Source organism: Nuphar pumila, chromosome 8, assembly GCF_984573655.1.
Source record: "Nuphar pumila chromosome 8, dmNupPumi1.hap1.1, whole genome shotgun sequence".
Taxonomy (NCBI): domain Eukaryota; kingdom Viridiplantae; phylum Streptophyta; class Magnoliopsida; order Nymphaeales; family Nymphaeaceae; genus Nuphar; species Nuphar pumila.
Genome location: NC_143256.1, coordinates 117155502 through 117177002, shown reverse-complemented (window position 1 = coordinate 117177002; position 21501 = coordinate 117155502). Strand labels below are relative to the sequence as shown.

At 34.1% G+C, this 21501-nt stretch overlaps 1 protein-coding gene across 2 annotated transcripts in view; it reads right to left on the bottom strand.

Moving 5' to 3' along the window:
* Positions 1–457: 457 nt before the first annotated feature.
* LOC149830360 (alpha/beta hydrolase family protein) overlaps positions 458–21501 on the bottom strand; it is a 43869-nt gene continuing 22825 nt past the window's right edge. For both annotated transcript variants that reach the window (XM_090016466.1, XM_090016468.1), the window contains one exon: positions 458–1023. In XM_090016466.1, the coding sequence (XP_089872592.1) occupies positions 865–1023 (159 nt within the window). In that variant the 3' untranslated portion in view covers positions 458–864. The remainder of the gene's footprint in view (positions 1024–21501) is intronic.

Here is a 21501-nt window from a genome sequence, read left to right as displayed (position 1 = left end):
AGCTTTAAATAGACATTCTACAAATAAGAAAAAGACACAAAAAAAAACTTGTATTCACTTAATCGCAACCTAGGACAACCGAGAATGTGTAAATTCAGTTCTTAATCAGCGACAATCTGCAAAATTATATGATCCCAGAAAAAGAAACAGTCTCATCTTGAAGATACCAAAGCTTTTGTTCTTTACTTCTTTTTTCGTTTATTGGGATCCAAAGATGTGTTAAATTGCCTTAAAACAACTGCATTCTTTGATGGTTCACACATTGACAGGAAGATACACCCCTTTAAAGCTGAATTTCTGTTGATAAATGCAATTTTTATGCAAGCTAAAAAGTATCTCTATAATCCCTTTTTCCTTGGTTCTGATAATAGTACCAAAATACCACCTGACATTGTAGAGTTGACAGATCTATTGGTGGTGTGAAATTCTATTGGGGTTGCTGTTTCACAACTGCAAGTGTTTTAACTCAAATACATTTAACCAAATAGTTCAAATAGGTTCAGAACAATCACTCTTTAACATCAGGACATGGTTCATAATTCAATTGGGGTTGCTGTTTCACAACCGAGTGCTTTAACTCGAATACATTTAATCAAATAGTTCAAATAGGTTCAGAACAATCTCTCTTTAACATCAGGACATGGTTCATAATTCACAAACCAATACACTCCTTCCATCATTAACATAGACTTTGCTAATGTACATAGCAAGTAATAGCAGATTTTACACTTCCTTTTTCAACTACTATTTATTTATCAGCTAGATTCCATGCTGCTATTTTGTTAACTTCCAGTGGAAATGATCAAAACAAAGAATAAAGAAGAATTAGATGCCAACCCAGTGATGCTGTCATACCAGGTCCATTTAGTCTACTCTACTGAGGGCATCAATAATTGCTTTTCTAAATTCATCATTGTGAAGGAGGAAAGACGAAACGTGCCCACCAGTGACCCACCTAACTTCTGAACCTGGCCAAGCTTTTTGAAGTTCCAATACCGAGTGTTTTGGAATGTAACCATCGTCCTGAAAATGAAAGTTTATCACCAAACAAAATAATGTTCCTTTGATGTTTCATAAATGACTCTAATGAGTGTTTCTTCAATAATGATGTTTACACACAAATAATTCAGGTTTCCCAGAGGGCACTAGGCCTGCTTGCCTTCAACTTTAATCATACAATATCATAAAATCCCATTTGCTCTTGAAGCTGATAACTTGCTTACAGAAACCATGACAGTATATGATATTGAATCATGCATATTCAAACATCACATTTTTTTTTGGTTGCAAAAAAGGAAATATTTTTTTTTATCTTGTGTTAACTTAATTGGTACTTTTATCATCATATTACAAGAAATTACATGAATTCTTTATTCCAATGAGAAAATTGATTGCAATCCCTCTCACAAACTAAACTTGCCAACAGAAACTCAGCAAGTTATAATTGTAACTTTGAATGTGAATGTATCTAGAGAGCCTCATGGATATTGAAGAAAAGCCTTATACTCTTAAACAAGTCACCCAATAGTTTTGCCTGTACCCAAAAATTTGAAATACAACAGCAAATTCTACAAAATATGCAGAAAGTTTTAACATCTATTTAGCTAGTTACTTCATATGAAACCAATGACCAAGTTACTAGGCATATAAATTTATTGAGTCACTCAACTTAGTTGAGAACTCTGTATCACATGAAAAGTGTAGATAGTTGTTAAAATGTAAACTGTAATATATATATATATATATATTATTTAATATTATTATATTTTCTTTTATTATTTTCTTTTATTATTTTTCTTTATTTTCTTTTTTTAGCATCTAGTTCAATAGAAACTAGATATTTGATCCAGTCAAGTTCCTGTTGGAACTTGTGCAAATAGCTGTTGGACTGTAGTCCAACAGCTATAATAAATGCTGTTGGACTATAGTCCAACAGCTATAATAATAAATGCTGTTGGACTATAGTCCAACAGCTATATTAAGAGACGTTGGAATCCAACGTCTCTTTTGGAGAGCTCAAAATGAGCTCTCCTCTCTCCCACTTTTTTGTATATATAGGGGTGAACCCCTTCAATGTAAAGAACCATGCTTCTTAAGCATTTTGTACATGAATAAAGTATTATTTATTTTTCAAGTGTTCTTCCTTTTATACCCTTTCAAGGGTCATGCTTGTAGTGTCTCCAATAGACACTTGTTTGTGAGTTATTTGTGCATTTGTTGAAGACCACCGTTTCATTACATGGTATCAAAGCTACGAAATCCTTAGATCTTGAAGTGCTTCCGCCTCGATTTCCGTGCCACATTTACAAAAGGTGTTTCATCACCTTGTTCTTGGCTCAAGAAGATTTGTTTGAAGAAAGGCGAACTTGTGCTACAAAAAATTTTGGTTTTGTATCCTCTCTTATTCCTTTGTCTACTCTTTTTCTTTTCTTTTTATTTTTCTCTCTCTCTCCTCCTATTTATTCTTCTCTTACCCTTGTAAAAGATGAATGACAATGATAAGATCACCATCATTCCTATGAAGCTAAATGATACTAACTATGTAATGTGGGCTTCGATTATGAAGCACTGCATTTGGGGAAAAGGTTTATAGGGTATAGTGGATGGTTCCGATTTGGAACCTAAACTATCTCTTACCAAGAAAGAGGGTGATAAACTATCTCTTATGGGCCATCCTCATATGTCTAAAATTCAATATTTTCCAAGTTTGAAAAAATTTTGTAATTCTGAAAATTTTTCTTGTAAAGACTGCATTCTTGGCAAAATGAAAAGGTTACCATTTCTTAGTAGAACTTTTGTTTCCTCACGACCACTTGAGTTAATACATTCGGATGTTTGGGGCCCCGCACCAGTTATTTCCAAAGGTGGTTATACATATTATGTCATTTTTGTTGATGACTTTTCTAGACATACTTGGATTTATTTTCTTAAACATAAATCTGATGTCTTTGCTAACTTCCAAATATTTCATAAAATGGTTAAAAATAAGTTTCAAAATGATATTTCTGTTTTTCGCACTGATTCAGGGGGAGAATTTCTGTCCAACGAATTCAAAGACTATCTCAATTTACATGGTATTACACATCAAAGATCATGTCCACACACTCCACAACAGAATGGCCTAGCCGAACGCAAACATCGGCACATTATGGAAACTACTAGGACATTGCTAATTGCAAATCAAGTTCCAAAAAGTTTTTGGGCTGAAGCGGTCCTAACTGCCACCTACCTCATTAATAGGATGCCATCTTCCTCATTAAAGAATACAACTCCAATAGAAAAGCTTGTTAATTTAACTCCAGATTATTCTAGATTAAGAGTCTTTGGATGCAAATGTTTTGTTTTCACCAACAGAAATGACAAACTCTCTCCTCGTGCAATCCCATGTGCCTTTTTAGGATATGCTGATAATCAAAAAGGCTACAGGTGTTTCGATTTTCAAAATGACAAATTATGTGTCAAGAAATGTATCTTTTTTGGAAAAAGAAAGCTTCTTTGAATTTGAAAAATCCAAGGATGTCACTGAATACTCGTTTTTAATTGATCCAACTTCAAAATCCAATGAATGTGATGTTGGATGTGACCTTGACAATGATCAAAGTCCTATTGTTGTTGAAAATGATGATAATGAAGAGCAAATCCATAGGGATGTTAGTCTACAATATTCAAGACGTAGAGAGCAAAATCTTCCATGTGCATTACAAAAATACTCTGAAGTCTCACCTAGAAGAACGTCTAGAATCTCTAAACCTCCAGAAAAATTTGTCTTATGAATCTTTTTCACCCACGTATAGGGCCGCCATTACATTAATACAATCATATATTGAACCATCATCCTATTCTCAAGCAAAAAATCATATAGAATGGATAGAAGCCATGAAAATAGAATTGGATGCACTAGAAAAGGCCAATACTTGGACGATACAAGATATTCCTCTGGGTAAGAAACCTATAGGTTGTAGGTGGATATACAAAGTCAAAACCAAAAGTGATGGGACCCTGGAAAGATATAAGGCCCGTTTAGTAGCAAAAGGATATGCTCAAGAGTATGGCATTGATTATGAAGAAACATTTGCTCCTGTGGCCCGTATGACCACTGTTAGAACTTTAATAGCCTTGGCCCCCATTAGAACATGGTCTATCTTTCAATTAGATGTCAAAAATGCTTTCCTGAATGGGAATCTCGTTGAAGAAGTATACATGGAAGCCCCACCTGGTATTAGTATCCCTAAGGGTAAAGCTCTTCGTCTAGAAAAAGCTCTTTATGGTCTTAAACAGGCTCCAAAAGCCTGGTATGACCGATTTAGTCATGTTATGCTTGATATTGGTTTTCAACCTTGTTTAACTGACACTGCTTTGTTTGTTAAGAAATCTGATGCAGGCATCATTATTCTTCTTCTCTATGTGGACGATATGATCATCACCGGAGGCGACAAACAGGGAGTTGCAAATATCAAATCTCTTCTTAAAACTCACTTTGAAATGACTGACTTAGGTTTATTAAGATATTTTTTAGGCATTGAAGTTGCTTATTCCCCTCGGGGGTATTTGATATCTCAATCTAAATTTGCTCTTGATATCGTTTCCAGGTCTGGAATTACAGATGATAAGAAAGTAAACACTCCAGAAGTTGTCAATGTTAAAATGAAAATTGATGATGAAGAACTTATTGATGATCCTACTCCTTATAGACAGCTTGTTGGAGCTCTTTTTTATCTTTCTATTACTAGGCCAGATATAACTCATGCGGTTCATACAGTCAGTCAGTTTCAGCATGCTCCCACCTCCGTGCACATGGGAGCGATTTTGCGTATTATTAGATACTTAAAATTCTCTCTTTCACGAGGACTCTTCTTGTCTGCTTCATCTTCATTAAATTTAATTGCATATACTGATGCTGACTGGGGAGGTGATCCCAATAATAGACACTCAACTACTGGTTTTTGTGTGTTACTAGGTGAAACCTTAATTTCGTGGAGGTGCAAGAAGCAGCAGAAAGTCTCTTTTTCCTCCACCGAAGCTGAATACAGAGCCATGGCAACCACCACTATGGAGGTTGTTTGGCTCAGACGATTGCTAGCGGATATGGGAGCTAAAGCAACGCAAGCTTCAAAGATGTGCTGTGACAACAAAAGTGCGATCTACATTGCAAGCAACCGGACATTCCATGAGCGCACTAAACACATTGAGATGGATTGTCACTATGTCAGAGAGGAATACTTACATGGAACCATTGATCTGCCATATGTTACATCAGAATATCAATTAGCAGACTTCTTCACCAAGCCTCTCGCTGCTCCCAGATTTCACTTCCTCTTAGATAAACTTTCGCTCATTGTACCGTAAGTTTGAGGGGGAGTGTTAAAATGTAAACTGTAATATATATATATATATTATTTAATATTATTATATTTTCTTTTTTTATTATTTTTTTATTTTTCTTTATTTTCTTTTTTTAGCATCTAGTTCAATAGAAACTAGATATTTGATCCTGTTGGAACTTGACTGTGCAAATAGCTGTTGGACTGTAGTCCAACAGCTATAATAAATGTTGTTGGACTATAGTCCAACAACTATAACAATAAATGTTGTTGGACTGTAGTCCAATAGCTATATTAAGAGACGTTGGAATCCAACGTCTCTTTTGGAGAGCTCAAAATGAACTCTCCTCTCTCCCACTTTTTTGTATATATAGGGGTGAACCCCTTCAATGTAAAGAACCATGCTTCTTAAGCATTTTGTACATGAATAAAGTATTATTTATTTTTCAAGTGTTCTTCCTTTTATACCCTTTCAAGGGTCATGCTTGTAGTGTCTCCAATAGACACTTGTTTGTGAGTTATTTGTGCATTTATTGAAGACCACCATTTCATTACAATAGTGTTATATTGTATATATGCATATATATGTAGATAAGTATGTGCCTATGAGACTAGTCAAATAGAGACGTTGGGGCTGGTCCACTGCTCCAATGTCTCTATGAGACTCCCATGTTGTATATAAATAGGGGTGAACCCCCTCTCTCAATGTATGCTTTTTGCATGTGTTTGACATTAATAAAACATTATTTTTTATATATTTTGTGAGCCTCTTGTGTGTACCCCTTTTGTGGGTTTATGAGTAAGCCAATTTGTGGCTCTTTATGTGTACCCTTTGATGATTTAGTGAACCTTGTTGTGGCTCTTTTGTGTGTCCACTTTGGTGATTTGGTGGACTTTGTTGGAAGCTCTCATTTCCTTACACGGTATCAGAGTGAGGTAGTTCCAAGCCTTCGTGTTGAAGTTCGTGGGATCGTGGTTGCACACTTGAAGATTCAAATCTAAGTGTTCGTGTGATAGTTTGGTGGTGCTAAATCGGTGTTGCCTCTACTTCAATTTTGCGTGTGGAGTGAACGTGGTTGCTTCTTTGTTCCTCTCTCACCCTTGTTCCTTTGTAAAATGGATGACAAATAAAGTATCAACATTATGCCCATAAAACTTAATGACTCTAACTATGTAACATGGTCTTCAACAATGAAACGCCATATTTGAGAAAAATGGTTTTGAACACTAGTGGATGGATATGATCCGGAGCCTAAATTAGTCCTCACTAAGGTAGAAAAAGAGAAAAAAGTACCTATGAGAAAAAATAAAAAAATGGAGTATGGGCTATCAATTTGTAAATGGTCTAAGACCGAAATTTGAGTCAACAAAGTTGACTCTCCTTCGTAGAGGGAAACTCCCTTCTTTTGAAGACACAATTGAGGAGTTAAGCATAGAAGAAAATAGGCTTAAAAAGCGGACTACTAAAAGTGATGATGACTCGGTAGTAACCGTATCTAGGCCGAAAAACTATGTTCGTACCTACAAATGGCCACACTATAAAAAGCAAAACAATGAGTATTATGAAAGACAAGGCAATGATTATGAGAAGAAAAAAATTATTTGTTATTACTGTCATGAATTGAGACACGTCAAAACCCATTGTCTTAAGTTAAAAAGGCCATATAAAAAGAAAATTGCCTCGGTTGGTACTCCACAATAGTCAAATGATGTCAAAATCACACAAGACTCATCTATTGGGAACATATCCTTGACACAACTAGTGAAGGCTCTTCAACCTCTCTTCGAAGGAGCATCTTCATGCCATTGTTTCATTGGCTTCTCTGATCCCGGTAAATTTCTTTGGCTTCTTGACTCAGGTGCCTTATTTTAAATGAAACCAAATGGTGATATTTTATCCGAATGTCGTAACTTAAGCGAGTTAATTGTGTTTATTGCTGATGGGACATCTCTTGAGATAAAAGAAATAAAGAATTTTAAAAATATTTCTCGAAGTTAAAAAAAAATTATTCAAAAAATTAAATATATTTCTTAATTGAATTTAAATCTTTCGTCTGTTTCTCAATTATCTAACCATGGATGTAATATTTTCTTCTCCTCTAATGGTTGTTGGGTGCAGGATCGTCAGTTAGAGAAACTGATTGGGGAAAGCCTTAAAGAAGGAGGCTTATACTACATAGACTTTTTGAAAATACCTAAGAATACTTTTTGTTGTAATGTTTAAAAATTAGATTGGGATTTATGGCATAAAAGGGCACGACCATCCTAATGTATCCAAAATTCAGTTTTTTTCAAAAATGAAAAAATTGTGTAATTATGAAATTTTTTTATGTGAATATTGTATTCTTGGTAAAATGAAGAGATTACCATTTCAAGAAAGAACCTTTGTTTCTTCTAGAACGCCTGAGTTAATACATTCAAATGTTTGGGGCCTAGTGCTTGTTATATTTAAAGGTGGATTTGCGTACTATGTAAAAAATTTTGATGATTTTTCTAGACATACTTGGACCCATTTCCTTAAACATAAATCTAAAGTTTTATTGCATTTTCAAATATCTCACAAATTGGTCAAAAATAAATTTAAAAATGATATTTCTATGTTTCACACTGATTCAGGAAGAGAATTTTTATCAAAAGAATTTAAATGACATCACAAATAAAAAAATTTGTCCTTACACTCCACAACAAAATGGTTTGGCTGAAAGAAAGCATAGGCACATCATACAAATAACAAAGACCTTGCTTATCACAAACCGAATACCAAAAGATTTTTGGGTTGAAGTCACATTGAGTGTTGTTTATCTCATCAACAGAATGTCATCCTCTTCTTTACAAAATGTGTCACCAATTGAAAAACTTTCCAACTAATTTCTGATTATTCTAGATTGAGTCTTTGGGTGTTGATGTTTTGTTTTTACTAACAAGAATGATAAACTTTCTCCTTGTGCTATTCTTTGTCTTTTTGGGATATGAAAAGAACAAAAAAGGTTATAAATGCTTTGATTTTAGAAATAAAAAACTATATTTTTAAAGAAATGTCATTCTTAAAAAAATAAAGTTTTTTTTTCAATTTGAAAAATCTAAAAAAAAATATGACTATTAGTTTTTGTTGGATTTAATTTCAAAATCTGATGAGTATAATTTTGATCTTGATAAAGATCATGAGCTTAGAAACGATGTAGTGAGTGAAGAACAATCGTGTGATAATGAGATCAGAGAAGAGCAATTCTATATTTAGGCGTAGTGGTTCTAAACATCCACGTGCACTTGAAAGATATTCTGATAGTGAGAACCAAATAGAAAAATAAACTAGGTCATCTAGAGTCTCAAAACCCCCTGGGAAATTCATGTATTATAACTCTTTTTTACCTAAATACTAAGCCTACATTGCATTAATACATTCTTATATAGAACCCTCGACCTATGCTCAAGCAAAAAAACACTATGAATGGGTAGAATCCATGAGGGTAAAGCTAGAAGCTTTAGAAAGAGCCAATACTTGGACTATTCAAGACATTCTTCAAGGAAAGAAACCTACAGGTTGTATATGGGTATACAAGGTAAAAACTAAGAGTGATGAAACTCTTAAAATATACAAAGTCAGATTAATTGCCAAAGGATATTCTCAAGAATATGACATAGATTATGAAGAAACTTTTGCCCCAATTGCTAAGATGACCACAGTTAGGACCTTAATAACCCTAGCCTCTGTGAAAAGATGACCTATATATCAGATGGACGTTAAGAATGAATTCCTTAACGAGAACTAGGTTGAAGAAGTTTATATGGAAGCGCAACCTAGTATAACTATTTTTAGAGGAAAATCTTTTCGTTTGAATAAAACTCTTTATAGTCTTAAACAAGTACCGAAGGCTTGGTACGATAGGTTTAGTCAAATTATTCTTGATATTATATTTCAATCCTGTCTCACTGACACAATTTTGTTTGTTAAGATTTCTGATACAAATATTATTATTATTCTCCTCTATGTGGATGACATGATAATCACAAGAAGAGACAAATTGGGAATTAAAAACATTAAGAAACTTCTCAAGCAACATTTTAAAATAACTAATTTGGGTTTTTAAAAATATTTTCTTGGAATTGAAGTTGTTTATTCTTCTACAGGTTATCTATTGACTCAATCTAAATTTGCTTTAGATATTATTGTCAGGTCTATAATCTCAAATGATAAGAATCTCAAAGTTGTCAATGCTAAGATGAGACTTAATAATGAAGAACCACTTGAAAATCCGATGACATATAGACAACTTATCGAGGCACTTTCTTATCTTTCAATTACGATACCTGATATAACACATATAGTTTATACAATCAGCCAATTTCATCATGCTCCCACTTCTTTTCACATAGTAGCAGTTTTGCGTATTATTAAATATATTAAGACTTCTATTTATCAAGGTCGTTTCTTATTTGCTTATTCCACATTAAATTTACCTACTTATACTGATGCCGATTGGAGAAATGATCCCAATGGCCACCACTCAATCATATTTTTTTGTGTTTTCTTAGGTGAATCGTTGATCTCATGACAGTGTAAGAAGCAACAAAAGGTCTCTCTCTTTGACTGAAGCAAAATATTGTGCCATGGTTAGAACCACTATGAAAGTGGTCTAACTCAAAAGATTGATAGTTGATATGATAGTTCAAGTTAAATGAGCATCAAGAATGTGTTGTAACAACAAAAGTTCTATCTATATTGCCAGCAACCAGACCTTTCATGAGCATACTAGACATACTGAGATGGACTATCACTATGTATGAGAGGAGTAGACTATCACTATGTATGAGAGGAGTATCTACTTTGTACTATCGATCTGCCTTATGTTACCTCAGAATATCAGTTGGCGAATTTCTCTTAGATTTCACTATTTCTTAGGCATAACCGAAAGTTTGAGGGGGAGTGTTAAATTGTATATAATATATGTATTCTCTCTCTCTATATATATACATACATATATATATATATATATTAATGTAACTATAGGCTAGTTTTTAGTTACATTCTTTTTCTTTTTTTTTGTTATATTTGAACTAGTCAACTTACTGTTGACTAGTCAAATAGAGATGTTGGGGCTGCTCCAACGGCTCTTTGAGACTCCCATGTTATATATAAATAGGGGTGAACGCCTCTCTCAATGTATGCTTCTTGCATGACATTATTTTTTATATATTTTGTGTGCCTCTTTGTGGATTTTGTGAGTGAACCTATTTGTCGCTCTTTGTGTGTTCACTTTGATGATTTGGTGAACATTGTTGTGGCTTTTTTGTGTGTCCAATTTGGTGATTTGGTAGACTTTGTTGAAGGCTCTCATTTCCTTACCGATAGTTTCTGCCCACATCCAAATGCTAGCATTGTATTTCCAACATCATACACCTATGTGTCTATGCACTTGCTTGTGCATTGGACAAAAGGCAATTTCATAAAAGATAAATACGGTCAACTCCGAAAATCTAGAAATCATTTGGTTCTCATTAATGTTTTGACAAGTCATCATTGCCCAAGTCTACTAGAAATATTCAATTTATTTGAAATGTACATGCAAAAAGTAATCACAAATAAATATAACATGTTTCTAATTTTGTTTTATTATTTGAAACTTAATCAACAGCTTTTTTTTGTTCACATTGCACAAAAGGAGTATATCTTAGAAACTTGGCATAAAAATTGGCGAGGTGGACTAAATTGTATAAGTACTTAGCATATGGCACATTCCACACTAAATCAAATGCAATCAGAAGAAACAGAAGATAAGATTATACGCTATTGCTACAATTGGGGACCTCCTCATCCACAAGAGCAAATAAGAAAACTAGAACTGTTGTCAATTATTGCTTATTAAACTTATCAGTCACACTATATAGTTATGAGAGATAACAATAGAGCAATAACTAAGAAAAATTCTACATATGTATCTGAATCTTATTATAAAGAATAGATGAATCAAGTTCATTAGTCGTATGCAAGAAATGCATTTAAATATACTACAGCAATTATCTAATGCCAAGTTGGGATTAATAAGACTACATGTGAGAAGAGAATGTAAATGGGATAAAAAGATCTGCTTGTGTTTCAAACGGGCCTAAAATTTGGGACATTTGTTGTGGCTAATTTCCTTTGCCATCTTATGTTAAGAAATATCTATGAGGTGCTTAACAGAGTTGGTTTGAGAAATCAATGGGCATATTTCCTACTATCTAGCTGTAACAATATTAAGGTTCATTTTTTTGACTAAAGGTAGACAAGGGATACCATTTGGTAATGGCACAATGACACCATTTGCCTCTAAAAATCATAGGTGCAGGTTGTTTTGAACCAATCAGATCTCATAGATGTGTTCAGCATATTCCAAATTCTAGGGATCGGCTCCTTAATCATTTTTTTGACAAAAAAATACATTTTTATGAGCCAAGAAAATACTGTTAGAAAGTGACTTGGAATACATTGGGTTCAATAATGAACCCATACTTATGCACGTGGAGTGCAAATATACCCATTAAAGGGAAACAACATAAGCACATAATGTGCTAACACATAAAACCCATAAAAAGGAAAAAATATGACATAAAGTCATAAGTTGCATATCATTGAAGAATAATGGAGAAGGGGTAAAAACCCCATTACAATGGAGCATAAGCTCCCTCAAGAATACAAAATACAAAGGGGAAATCCCCTATTTATAAGCATGAAAAGGAACCACCTTGGGGGCCCCCAAAGGGGACGTTGGAGAGCCCCCAACGGTCACATTTGTGACCGTTGGGGGCTCCCAACGTCACTTTTGGGAGGCCCCCAATGTGGTACGAAACCCAAAAATATAAAAAACAAAAAATAAAAATAAAACAAAAATTACAATGCATATTCCAATTGGAATATGCGTAAAATGCTAATTTATAAGAATACCCTTGAGGGTATTTTAGGAAGATAAAATATATATATTTATATATATATATATAAATAGAGATATATACATATATATATGTATACGTATCTTTATATATATATATATAAATATATATATGTACATTTAAGGATCAACATATTTTAACACCCCCCCTCAATCTTTGCGGGGAAACGAAAAGATTGAACAAAGGGCAAGACTCCAAGAGGCTCCGGCAAGGATGCAATGGAACTTGAAAAGGCCTTCCTCCTATTGTCTTCAAATTTCCCGAACTATCCAGGGTACTTCTCTTTGTCCTATCTCTAAGATCCTGTGAAATAACAACAAAGAAACAAGTAAAACAAATCTTTGTACTTTTATTCAAATGGAACATTTCTAACTAGCACAGGTTAGAAGAGATGCAAATTATGCAAAAATGACCCTAAAGTTTCAAAATCATATATCATGTTTAAAACAAAATGAGCGGAAGCAAATTATGCAGAAATAAATTGCAAGAATGCATAATGCATTCATAAGGTCCAACGTTGGACAAAAATAACCCCATAATGGGGAATAACAAAATGGTCCACTAAGGGACACCACAATAAGCCTACAAAGAGGCATGATATACATAAACATTATTGAATGAGGGCCCAAAAAGGCCATAAAGAGCATATGCATATACTTATCATGAAATGAATTAATACTCAAAGAACTCATTAATGAACATGCTTCAAACATGTAATGAAGTGCCAAACAAGAGAAACAAAGTCTCCAAGCATACTTTAGGCAAAATAAACCCAAGAGTTCACAAGGTTTTAAAAACATTTATGAAAGACATACTTAATACACATTTTGCATATAAGGGTGGCAAAAACCATAAGCACTTAATATATAGATTAAATGCTAAGAAATCAACTTGATATGCATATCAAAAATATGATTTGCTTGAAAAACACAAGTCATGAATGAAATTTTGCAAATTTCAACAATAGTTTATCCATTACAAACATCTTTTTCATTAGTCCTCCAAAACCCATAAATCAAGTGTATAAGCTACTAGATCAAGAATATAAAGCCATTAAAGGCCAAAGACACACACAAAGGTGTATAAAAAAAAACCTCTTGTCTACATATAATAATACTTGAAATAAGTGCATCTACGACAAGAACAAGAGAATACATGCCAACATGGACTAAAAAGTATCTCTTGTCTTCGTAAAAAATACACTTAAAACCAAGTATGTTCAGCTACTAGAACAAGAGTAATAAGCCAACCATGGGCTAAAACATAATACATCTCTTGTCTACATATGATAGCACTTGAAATGAGTGAAATAAGCCAACCATGGGCATACGTCTTAAGCGACTAGAACAAGGACACAAACGCCAACATAGGCTAAAAATCACACACCATGGTATGAATCAACGTGCCTTGTCTACATATAAAAACACTCAAGACAAGTGTGTTCAGTTACTAGACCAAGAGAGCAAAAGCCAACAAAGGGCTAAAAACACACGAAGGTGTAATAAAATTCTTGTCTACATATGATGACACTTAGATAATGGGCATAAAAGGAAAAGACTTTTGAGGCAATAAACTTGTAATGAAAATAAACCTCGAATAAAACAATACTCCTTTTAAAATGAATTCTCATAACAATAACATGTATGTAAAAAATATCTTCAACAAGATACTATAATCGATAAAATAAAATCCTTGAGAACAAATGTGTGAACATACACACACCAAGAACACTTAGAATACTTGTGCAAAATCACAAGAACACAAAATCATAAATGTGCAAATGCACTCATAAGATTCATAAACAAGAAAAGGTTGGGCAATAATCCCAAAACCCTTGATTTTTAATATACCTTAAAACATTTAAGGTTTTAAAACACCATATGTCTATCACATTTACATAGAAGCATTCATAATATCAATGGCCACAAGAGAAAAAATGAGTGACACACTCATAATTAGAGATCATACAACAAAACATTTTAGAGTCCCAAGGTGCCCATAACTCACCTCAACAACCATCTATAATATGGAAGGTGGACAAACTAAAATGATATAACACGAGGTGCCCATAACTCACCTCAACAAACATCTCTAATATAACAATAATAAGGCCAAATAAAAGATGCATTAAATAACATGTGATGGACAAATATAAATGCCACAAAAAGGCAATAAACACTTAAGGAATCATTTTTCAAAGAAAAGAGGACCGATTAAAAAATTGAATCAAAAGGTCCAATAATCAATAATGTGCTTTATAACAACAATTTTGCATAAACATAAATTATGCTTAATCTTCAAACAAGTCATACCAAAAAGGACTTATTAAGCAATAAACACAACAACTTAAAGAATTCATCAAGACAATCAAGCTTTTAATCAAAGAAATCATAAGAACCGTAATGGTTCACAAAGAAGGCTTTAACACAATACTCAAGGAATGAATATTTAAAACACTTGAAAATTTATAAATTTGGGATTAAATCCCATACAACAATTTTAAAAAAAAACTTTGATTGTGATGAGATATGCGGAAACATTCAAAGTGCTAAAAGCACTTACAATGATTTAAAAAGGACTCAATATCTAAATTCATTATATTTTTCACAAAAATAAATGTGCATAAAGGCTCCATAATGCAAAAATGTCTACGAAGAGACAATACACATGTGAGCACAAAAGGCTTTATAAAAGATGTGCACGAAGGCACTCATACAATACTTGAACAAATACACACTAAGGTGTAAACAAACATGCACTAAGGCATGTATTTCATAAAAAAGGGGGAATGCATACAAGCGCAAATATTTGAGAAACAAATGTGCACAAAACACAAAAATACACAAAAGTGAGCAAGTATGCACTTTATAAAAAGAGCAATGTTTGAAATTCTCAAACTTTAACAATTGCAATTGAGGACAAAGAAAACCATATTATGGCCAATGTAGGCATTTTTTTTTAAAGATATTATTAAGAGGTTTCGAAACCTTATGAAAAATACAAACCAACAAGTTTATAAAGATAAAAAATGAAATCATTTATACCAAAAGGATGCAAAAGATGAACTATGCACTTTATGTAGTGTGAGAAATTCCTTTTTTAAAAAAATCTTTCCTAATGGTTTATCATAAACAATTTTTCAAAAAAGAAACATTGAAAAACTTTTAGGAGTTCTTATAAGTTATCATTAACAAGAACTACTTTAGGATTCAACAAAGATTTTTTAGATGTGAGAGATTTTCATATAAGGATTATATTAAATTTTTCAAAAAATGCACTAAAATTCATAATCAAAAGAGGAACTCAAATCAAATTAGGGTTCATATGAGAGTTAAGAAATCTTAAGAAAAGATCATTACTTTAGCAAGAAATCATATATATAATTTTAAAAATTAACTTATAGGTCAATCATGAGATAGTTATGTAAGAATTATAAATCTCACATAATTGAAGGTAATAAAAAAACATAAATTGCTATTATATGCGATGAGTAGTTCGATAAACACAAATTATATATTTGAACAACAAACGAGTTCACCAAATTTGAGGGAGATAATTTTAAAATATACGAGCACACGAAATGTGAAAAGACATAATTCAACTATCATAACCATTAAACGAACAAACTATATGCAAGAAACATATTTTCAAATGCATAATACTTTAAGAAAAGGGATACATACCGAATAACTTCAAAGCAAAAAGGAAGAGCAATGAATACTTCACCATTTCTTGAGCGACACGCTTTCCGTTGCACCAAAGGACAACCCCATCGTGACCTCGCTCTGATACCATGTTAGAAAGTGACTTGGAATACATTGGGTTCAATAATGAACTCATACTTATGCACGTGGAGTGCAAATATACCCATTAAAGGGAAACAACATAAGCACATAATGTGCTAACACATAAAACCCATAAAAAGGGAAAAATATGACATAAAGTCATAAGTTGCATATCATTGAAGAATAATGGAGAAGGGGTAAAAACCCCATTACAATGGAGCATAAGCTCCCTCAAGAATACAAAATACAAAGGGGAAATCCCCTATTTATAAGCATGAAAAGGAACCACCTTGGGGGCTCCCAAAGGGGACGTTGGAGAGCCCCCAACGGTCACATTTGTGACCGTTGGGGGCTCCCAACGTCACTTTTGGGAGGCCCCCAATGTGGTACGAAACCAAAAAATATAAAAAACAAAAAATAAAAATAAAACAAAAATTACAATGCATATTCCAATTGGAATATGCGTAAAATGCTAATTTACAAGAATACCCTTGAGGGTATTTTAGGAAGATAAAATATATATATTTATATATATATAAATAGAGATATGTATACATATATATATGTATACGTATCTTTATATATATATATAAATATATATATGTACATTTAAGGATCAACATATTTTAACAAATACTACACATTGTAGGCTGTTGATTTTTGAAGCCATATAAAAAGTTGACTGTGTGTCATGATCGGACGATCCAAATGCTGGTTCCCACTAAGCAAAACATGTAGATCACATCTTTAAGGATAGTTTAAAAAAAATAATAATAATAAAAGAGAAGAGGTGCTTGTACATCATGTTGCCATGACAAATGTATTCTTCAAACAAGTACTTATCATTGTAAGAAATCAGTATGGCCTTGCATGCCATTTTGATAATAAGATTTGTCATTATCAATAACAAACTTGTAGCATCTATTTTTCTCAAGTATGATTATGTTAATTTGCATGCAATGATAACTGAAGCCTATGCTTGTTTATACTGATTATAGAATCACACAAGTCACCGTACTGCAAATTGCTAACAAGTAACATGACTTTTGTGAGGCACACTAAGTAATACTCAAGAACTCAAACTATGGATAACTGTAAAACAAAGAGGTGCTAAAGATAGTGCAATGAGAATCACATACAGAATGTAACTTACTGGGCAGGAAGAAGAGATTATGGTTGGGGGAAGACCTTACAATATCCTTATGCAACAAGTATTTATAGCTAGGGTCTCTCATGCACAAGATAATAGCCTTGATGAGGACTTCATAAGTAGGATGCATCTTGGGCGAATAAAATGAAAATGAAACAATTGTTTGTTATGTGATAAAATTGGTATATCTCCATCCTAATATGGGAGATTGCAATAAGATTTTCACAAATTGCAGCAAGAAGACAGTAAACATAGCATGATATAAATGTGGATGTGTAAAATAACAAGGAAACAGGAATGAGCTTGTCTGAGGGCATTAAAGTGTAGCATGTATTAAAAGAAATCAAGTAATGTGATAAAAAATGCATCAACATATTATACAGAAACCCAAGGACAACATAAAAAATGCACAAGGGATACATGTCAAAAGAACTTCAAAAAAGGGGAGATAATTAAAAAGGAGAGATAGTAAGTATCAACATGAAACAATGTAAAGTTGACTTATATTTTAACTTTGGACAGGAATAACCAAAAGAGGTCTGTCAAGATATACGTAGAATTTCCCTATGTTGTTATATTTGTCTTGTATATACCAAAAGTATACTTAGGTGTACTTTAGGTATTTTCTTTCTTTCTTTTGATGTGTATTCTTGTACATTTAATTCGATTTGTATTCATGGTATATTTTAAGTATGCCCTTTATGTATTTTAGGATAAGTATACTCTAGGTATACTTATTAATTAGTAAGTATATTTATGGTATACTTTAGGTTAGATTAGGTTTTTTGGACATTATTAAAATGACTAAATATTTTATTTTTGTTTTTAGTTTTTTGGTCATTTTTTGAATGACCAACTAGCCGTTGGGATTTGTAATGGCTAGTTAGTTTGACTAGTCAAACTAGCCATTAGGATTTGCTTTAATCGCTAGTTTGAATAGTCAAACTAGCTGTCGGGATTTGCTTTAACATAGCCATTAGGACTAACTCTAACAGTTAGTTTGACTAGTCAAACTAGCCGTTATGTCTTCCTCTACATATTGTTCATCCTTTTGTTGTACAGGTGAGAGAGGATATATGTATATATATATAGTGTGTGTGTGTGTGTGTGAGTGTTGTAGTGAAGTTGACTTGTATATTTCTGTGAATATTTCTCATTAATAAAATTTTAATTTTTATGTCTTGTTTTTCCTCATGGCTATGCATGGTTTATTGTATCTAACCAAATGCATTAAGAGAATGCATTTGGATTTCATTTATGTTTGATAAAATTGTTGCTATTCTTTTGTGCGTCTTGTGTCTCGGATTCCGTGCCATTTTATGACAAGGTCTTCCAACCCAAGTAGATAGGAAAAGGACCAATAACGACTGTTGTAGTCGGCGGCAAGGGTTTTCAAGTAAACGAGAGAGAGAGAGAGAGAGAGAATAATAGAAATAGTGTTTTCATATTAGGGTTAATCTCTTCTTAAATAGAGAGTAACCATGAGTCTGAATTACAAAAAGACCCATACCAAATAGACATTAATACGAAAGACCACACGACCTTTATAAACACGTCTCAACACTCCCCCTCAAACTGGAGCATAGATATCATTCATGCTCAGCTTGTCACAACAATGAGAGAAACTAGGCCTCACGAGAGCCTTGGTGAAGACATCAGCAACTTGATCTTCGGAAGATACATGATCTGTGCAAATATAACCAGTCTGAACCAAGTCACGTATGTAGTGGCAGCCAACTTCAATATGTTTAGTCCTTTCATGAAAAACTGGGTTGTTGGCAATATATGTAGCAGCTCTATTGTCACACACCATCAACATAGGTAGGGATACTTTCACTTGAAGGTCGGTCAAAACTGATTTTACCCACATAATCTCAGTTGTGGTCTGAGCCATAGCTCGGTATTCCGATTCAGCACTCGACCTAGCTACAACAGTTTGTTTCTTACTCCTCCAGGCAACGAGATTTCCTCCCATAAAAACACAGAATCCATTTGTTGACTTTTTATCTTCAATAAACCCCACATAATCTGCGTCAGTGTAAGTAACAACGTTCAAGGAAGAATTTTGTTTAAACAACAGTCCTTTACCAGGAGATAAATTTAAGTACCTGAGAACCATCATAGTTGCATCCCAGTGAACTTTGGTAGGTTTATCCATGAACTGACTGATTTTACTCACGGTTAATGAAATATCAGGTCTAGTAATGATCACATAAAACAACTTACCCACCAAGGATCTAAAACTTGCACTATCCACATATTCAGACTTCTCATCGAACATATGAGTTTTGGGATCCATCGAAATGTTGGTTGGCTTCACTCCTAGCATTCCAGTCTCTTTTAATAAATCCAACACATACTTTCTTTGTGACAAAACTAAGCCCTCTTTATTTATTGCAACCTCGATACCCAGAAAATATCGGAGAGAACCAAGATCTTTAGTAACAAAATGTTTCTGAAGATGATCCTTTGTTGCAGAAATATCTTGGGCACTGCTCTCTGTCAATATGATGTCATCGACATATACCACCAATAACAACAATTCCAGCACTAGTTTTCTTGATAAACAAGGAGTGGTCGGAGGTTGACCTGACAAAGCCAAAAACTGACATTACCTCAAATAATTTATGAAACCATGCCCGAGGGCTCTGCTTCAGGCCATAAATAGCCTTCTTCAACCTGCACACCTTCTGACACTCCCCCTGAATCTCAAAGCCTGGGGGTTGTTGCATGTAGTCTGTTTCGTGCAAATCCCCGTACAAAAAGGCATTCTTGACATCCAACTGAAATAAGGGTCATCCATAGTGCACAACGACAGAAAGAACGAGACGAATAGTGCCAAGTCGAGCAACTGAGAAAAAAGTTTCAAAGAAGTCACCACCATAAGTTTGAGTATACCCTTTTGCAACCAACCGAGCTTTGTATCGTTCAATTGACCCATCCGAGTTATATTTAATAGTATATACCCATTTGCAGTCAACAATATCTACATCAGTAGGAGGATCAACCAAGTCCCAAGTACCCCGAGAGCATAAGGCATCCATCTCATCCTGCATAGCCTGCATCCATTTGGGGACGAATAGAGCTTGACTGTGATGAAGCGGAACAGAGGAGGCAGACAGAGACGAAATAAAATTCTTCATAGATGCCCCAAGATTAACTTCTGAAACAAACTGAGAAATAGGATGAAGAGTGCACTGTCTTTTTCCTTTGGGCAGAGCAATGGGAAGATCATCATCAAGAGCAGAAACTTTAGGATGCTCAGAGATGCTTACCTCAAGAGAAGGAGATAATGGGAGCATGAAGCTAGGTGGTAACCTGTGAGTGTATACTATAGGAGGGTTTCGGTAGCGAGACTCACCAAAGGATGGAGCCACAGACTATGGAGAAAACGACTCTAACGGAAAAGGAGGAATCGACAGAGGAAGGACATCGCCATGGCTCTCCTATAACCTTGGAGTAGTACTTGAAAAATATGGAATAGACTCAAAGAAGGTAACGTCCGCACTGACATACTCTTTATGGGATATAGGATCATAGCAACGATATCATTTTTTATTCTTAGGATACCCAAGGAAAACACATTTAATAGACTGTGAAGCGAGTTTATCGCGACCAGGACCCAGCTTATGCACAAAACACGCACATCCAAAAACTTTAGGGGGGATAGGAAAGAGAGGAACCTCTGGATGGAGAATTTGAATTGGGATCTGGTCTTCTACAGAACTTGAAGGCATGCAATTTATAAGAAAACCGACAGTCAAAACTGCATTGCCCCAATATGACGCAGGCATATTGGATTGAATCATTAGGCACAGAGCGACATTAAGGATTTGTCTGTGTTTCCGCTCAGCCACACCATTTTGCTGGGATGTATGGGGACATATAAACTGAGGTTGAATCCCTTTAGCAGAATAGAATTGAAGCAAGTCTTTGGATTTGAACTCAAGAGCATTATCAGTGCGAACAATTTTAACACACATGTCAAATTGAGTCTTTATTTCAGCAATTAAAGATTTAAGAATGACAAGGCCTTGAGATCGTTCTTTTAACATGAACACCCACGATAACCTTGAGAAGTCATCAACAATAACCAAATAATAACGACACTGAGTCCTACTAGGAATCCTACTCGGACCCCATTGTGAACACCCCAAATTTTCCCAAAACCCAAAAATTCCTTCTTTACCCCTGACCTCCGTCTTCTAAGTAATCGGGTCAATTTTTAACCAAAAACTCCATTCATTCCTTGAATTCGTTAGAATTCGGACTCAAAATCTTATCTATGACCCAGTTTTGATCCGAATCGGATCTAAAC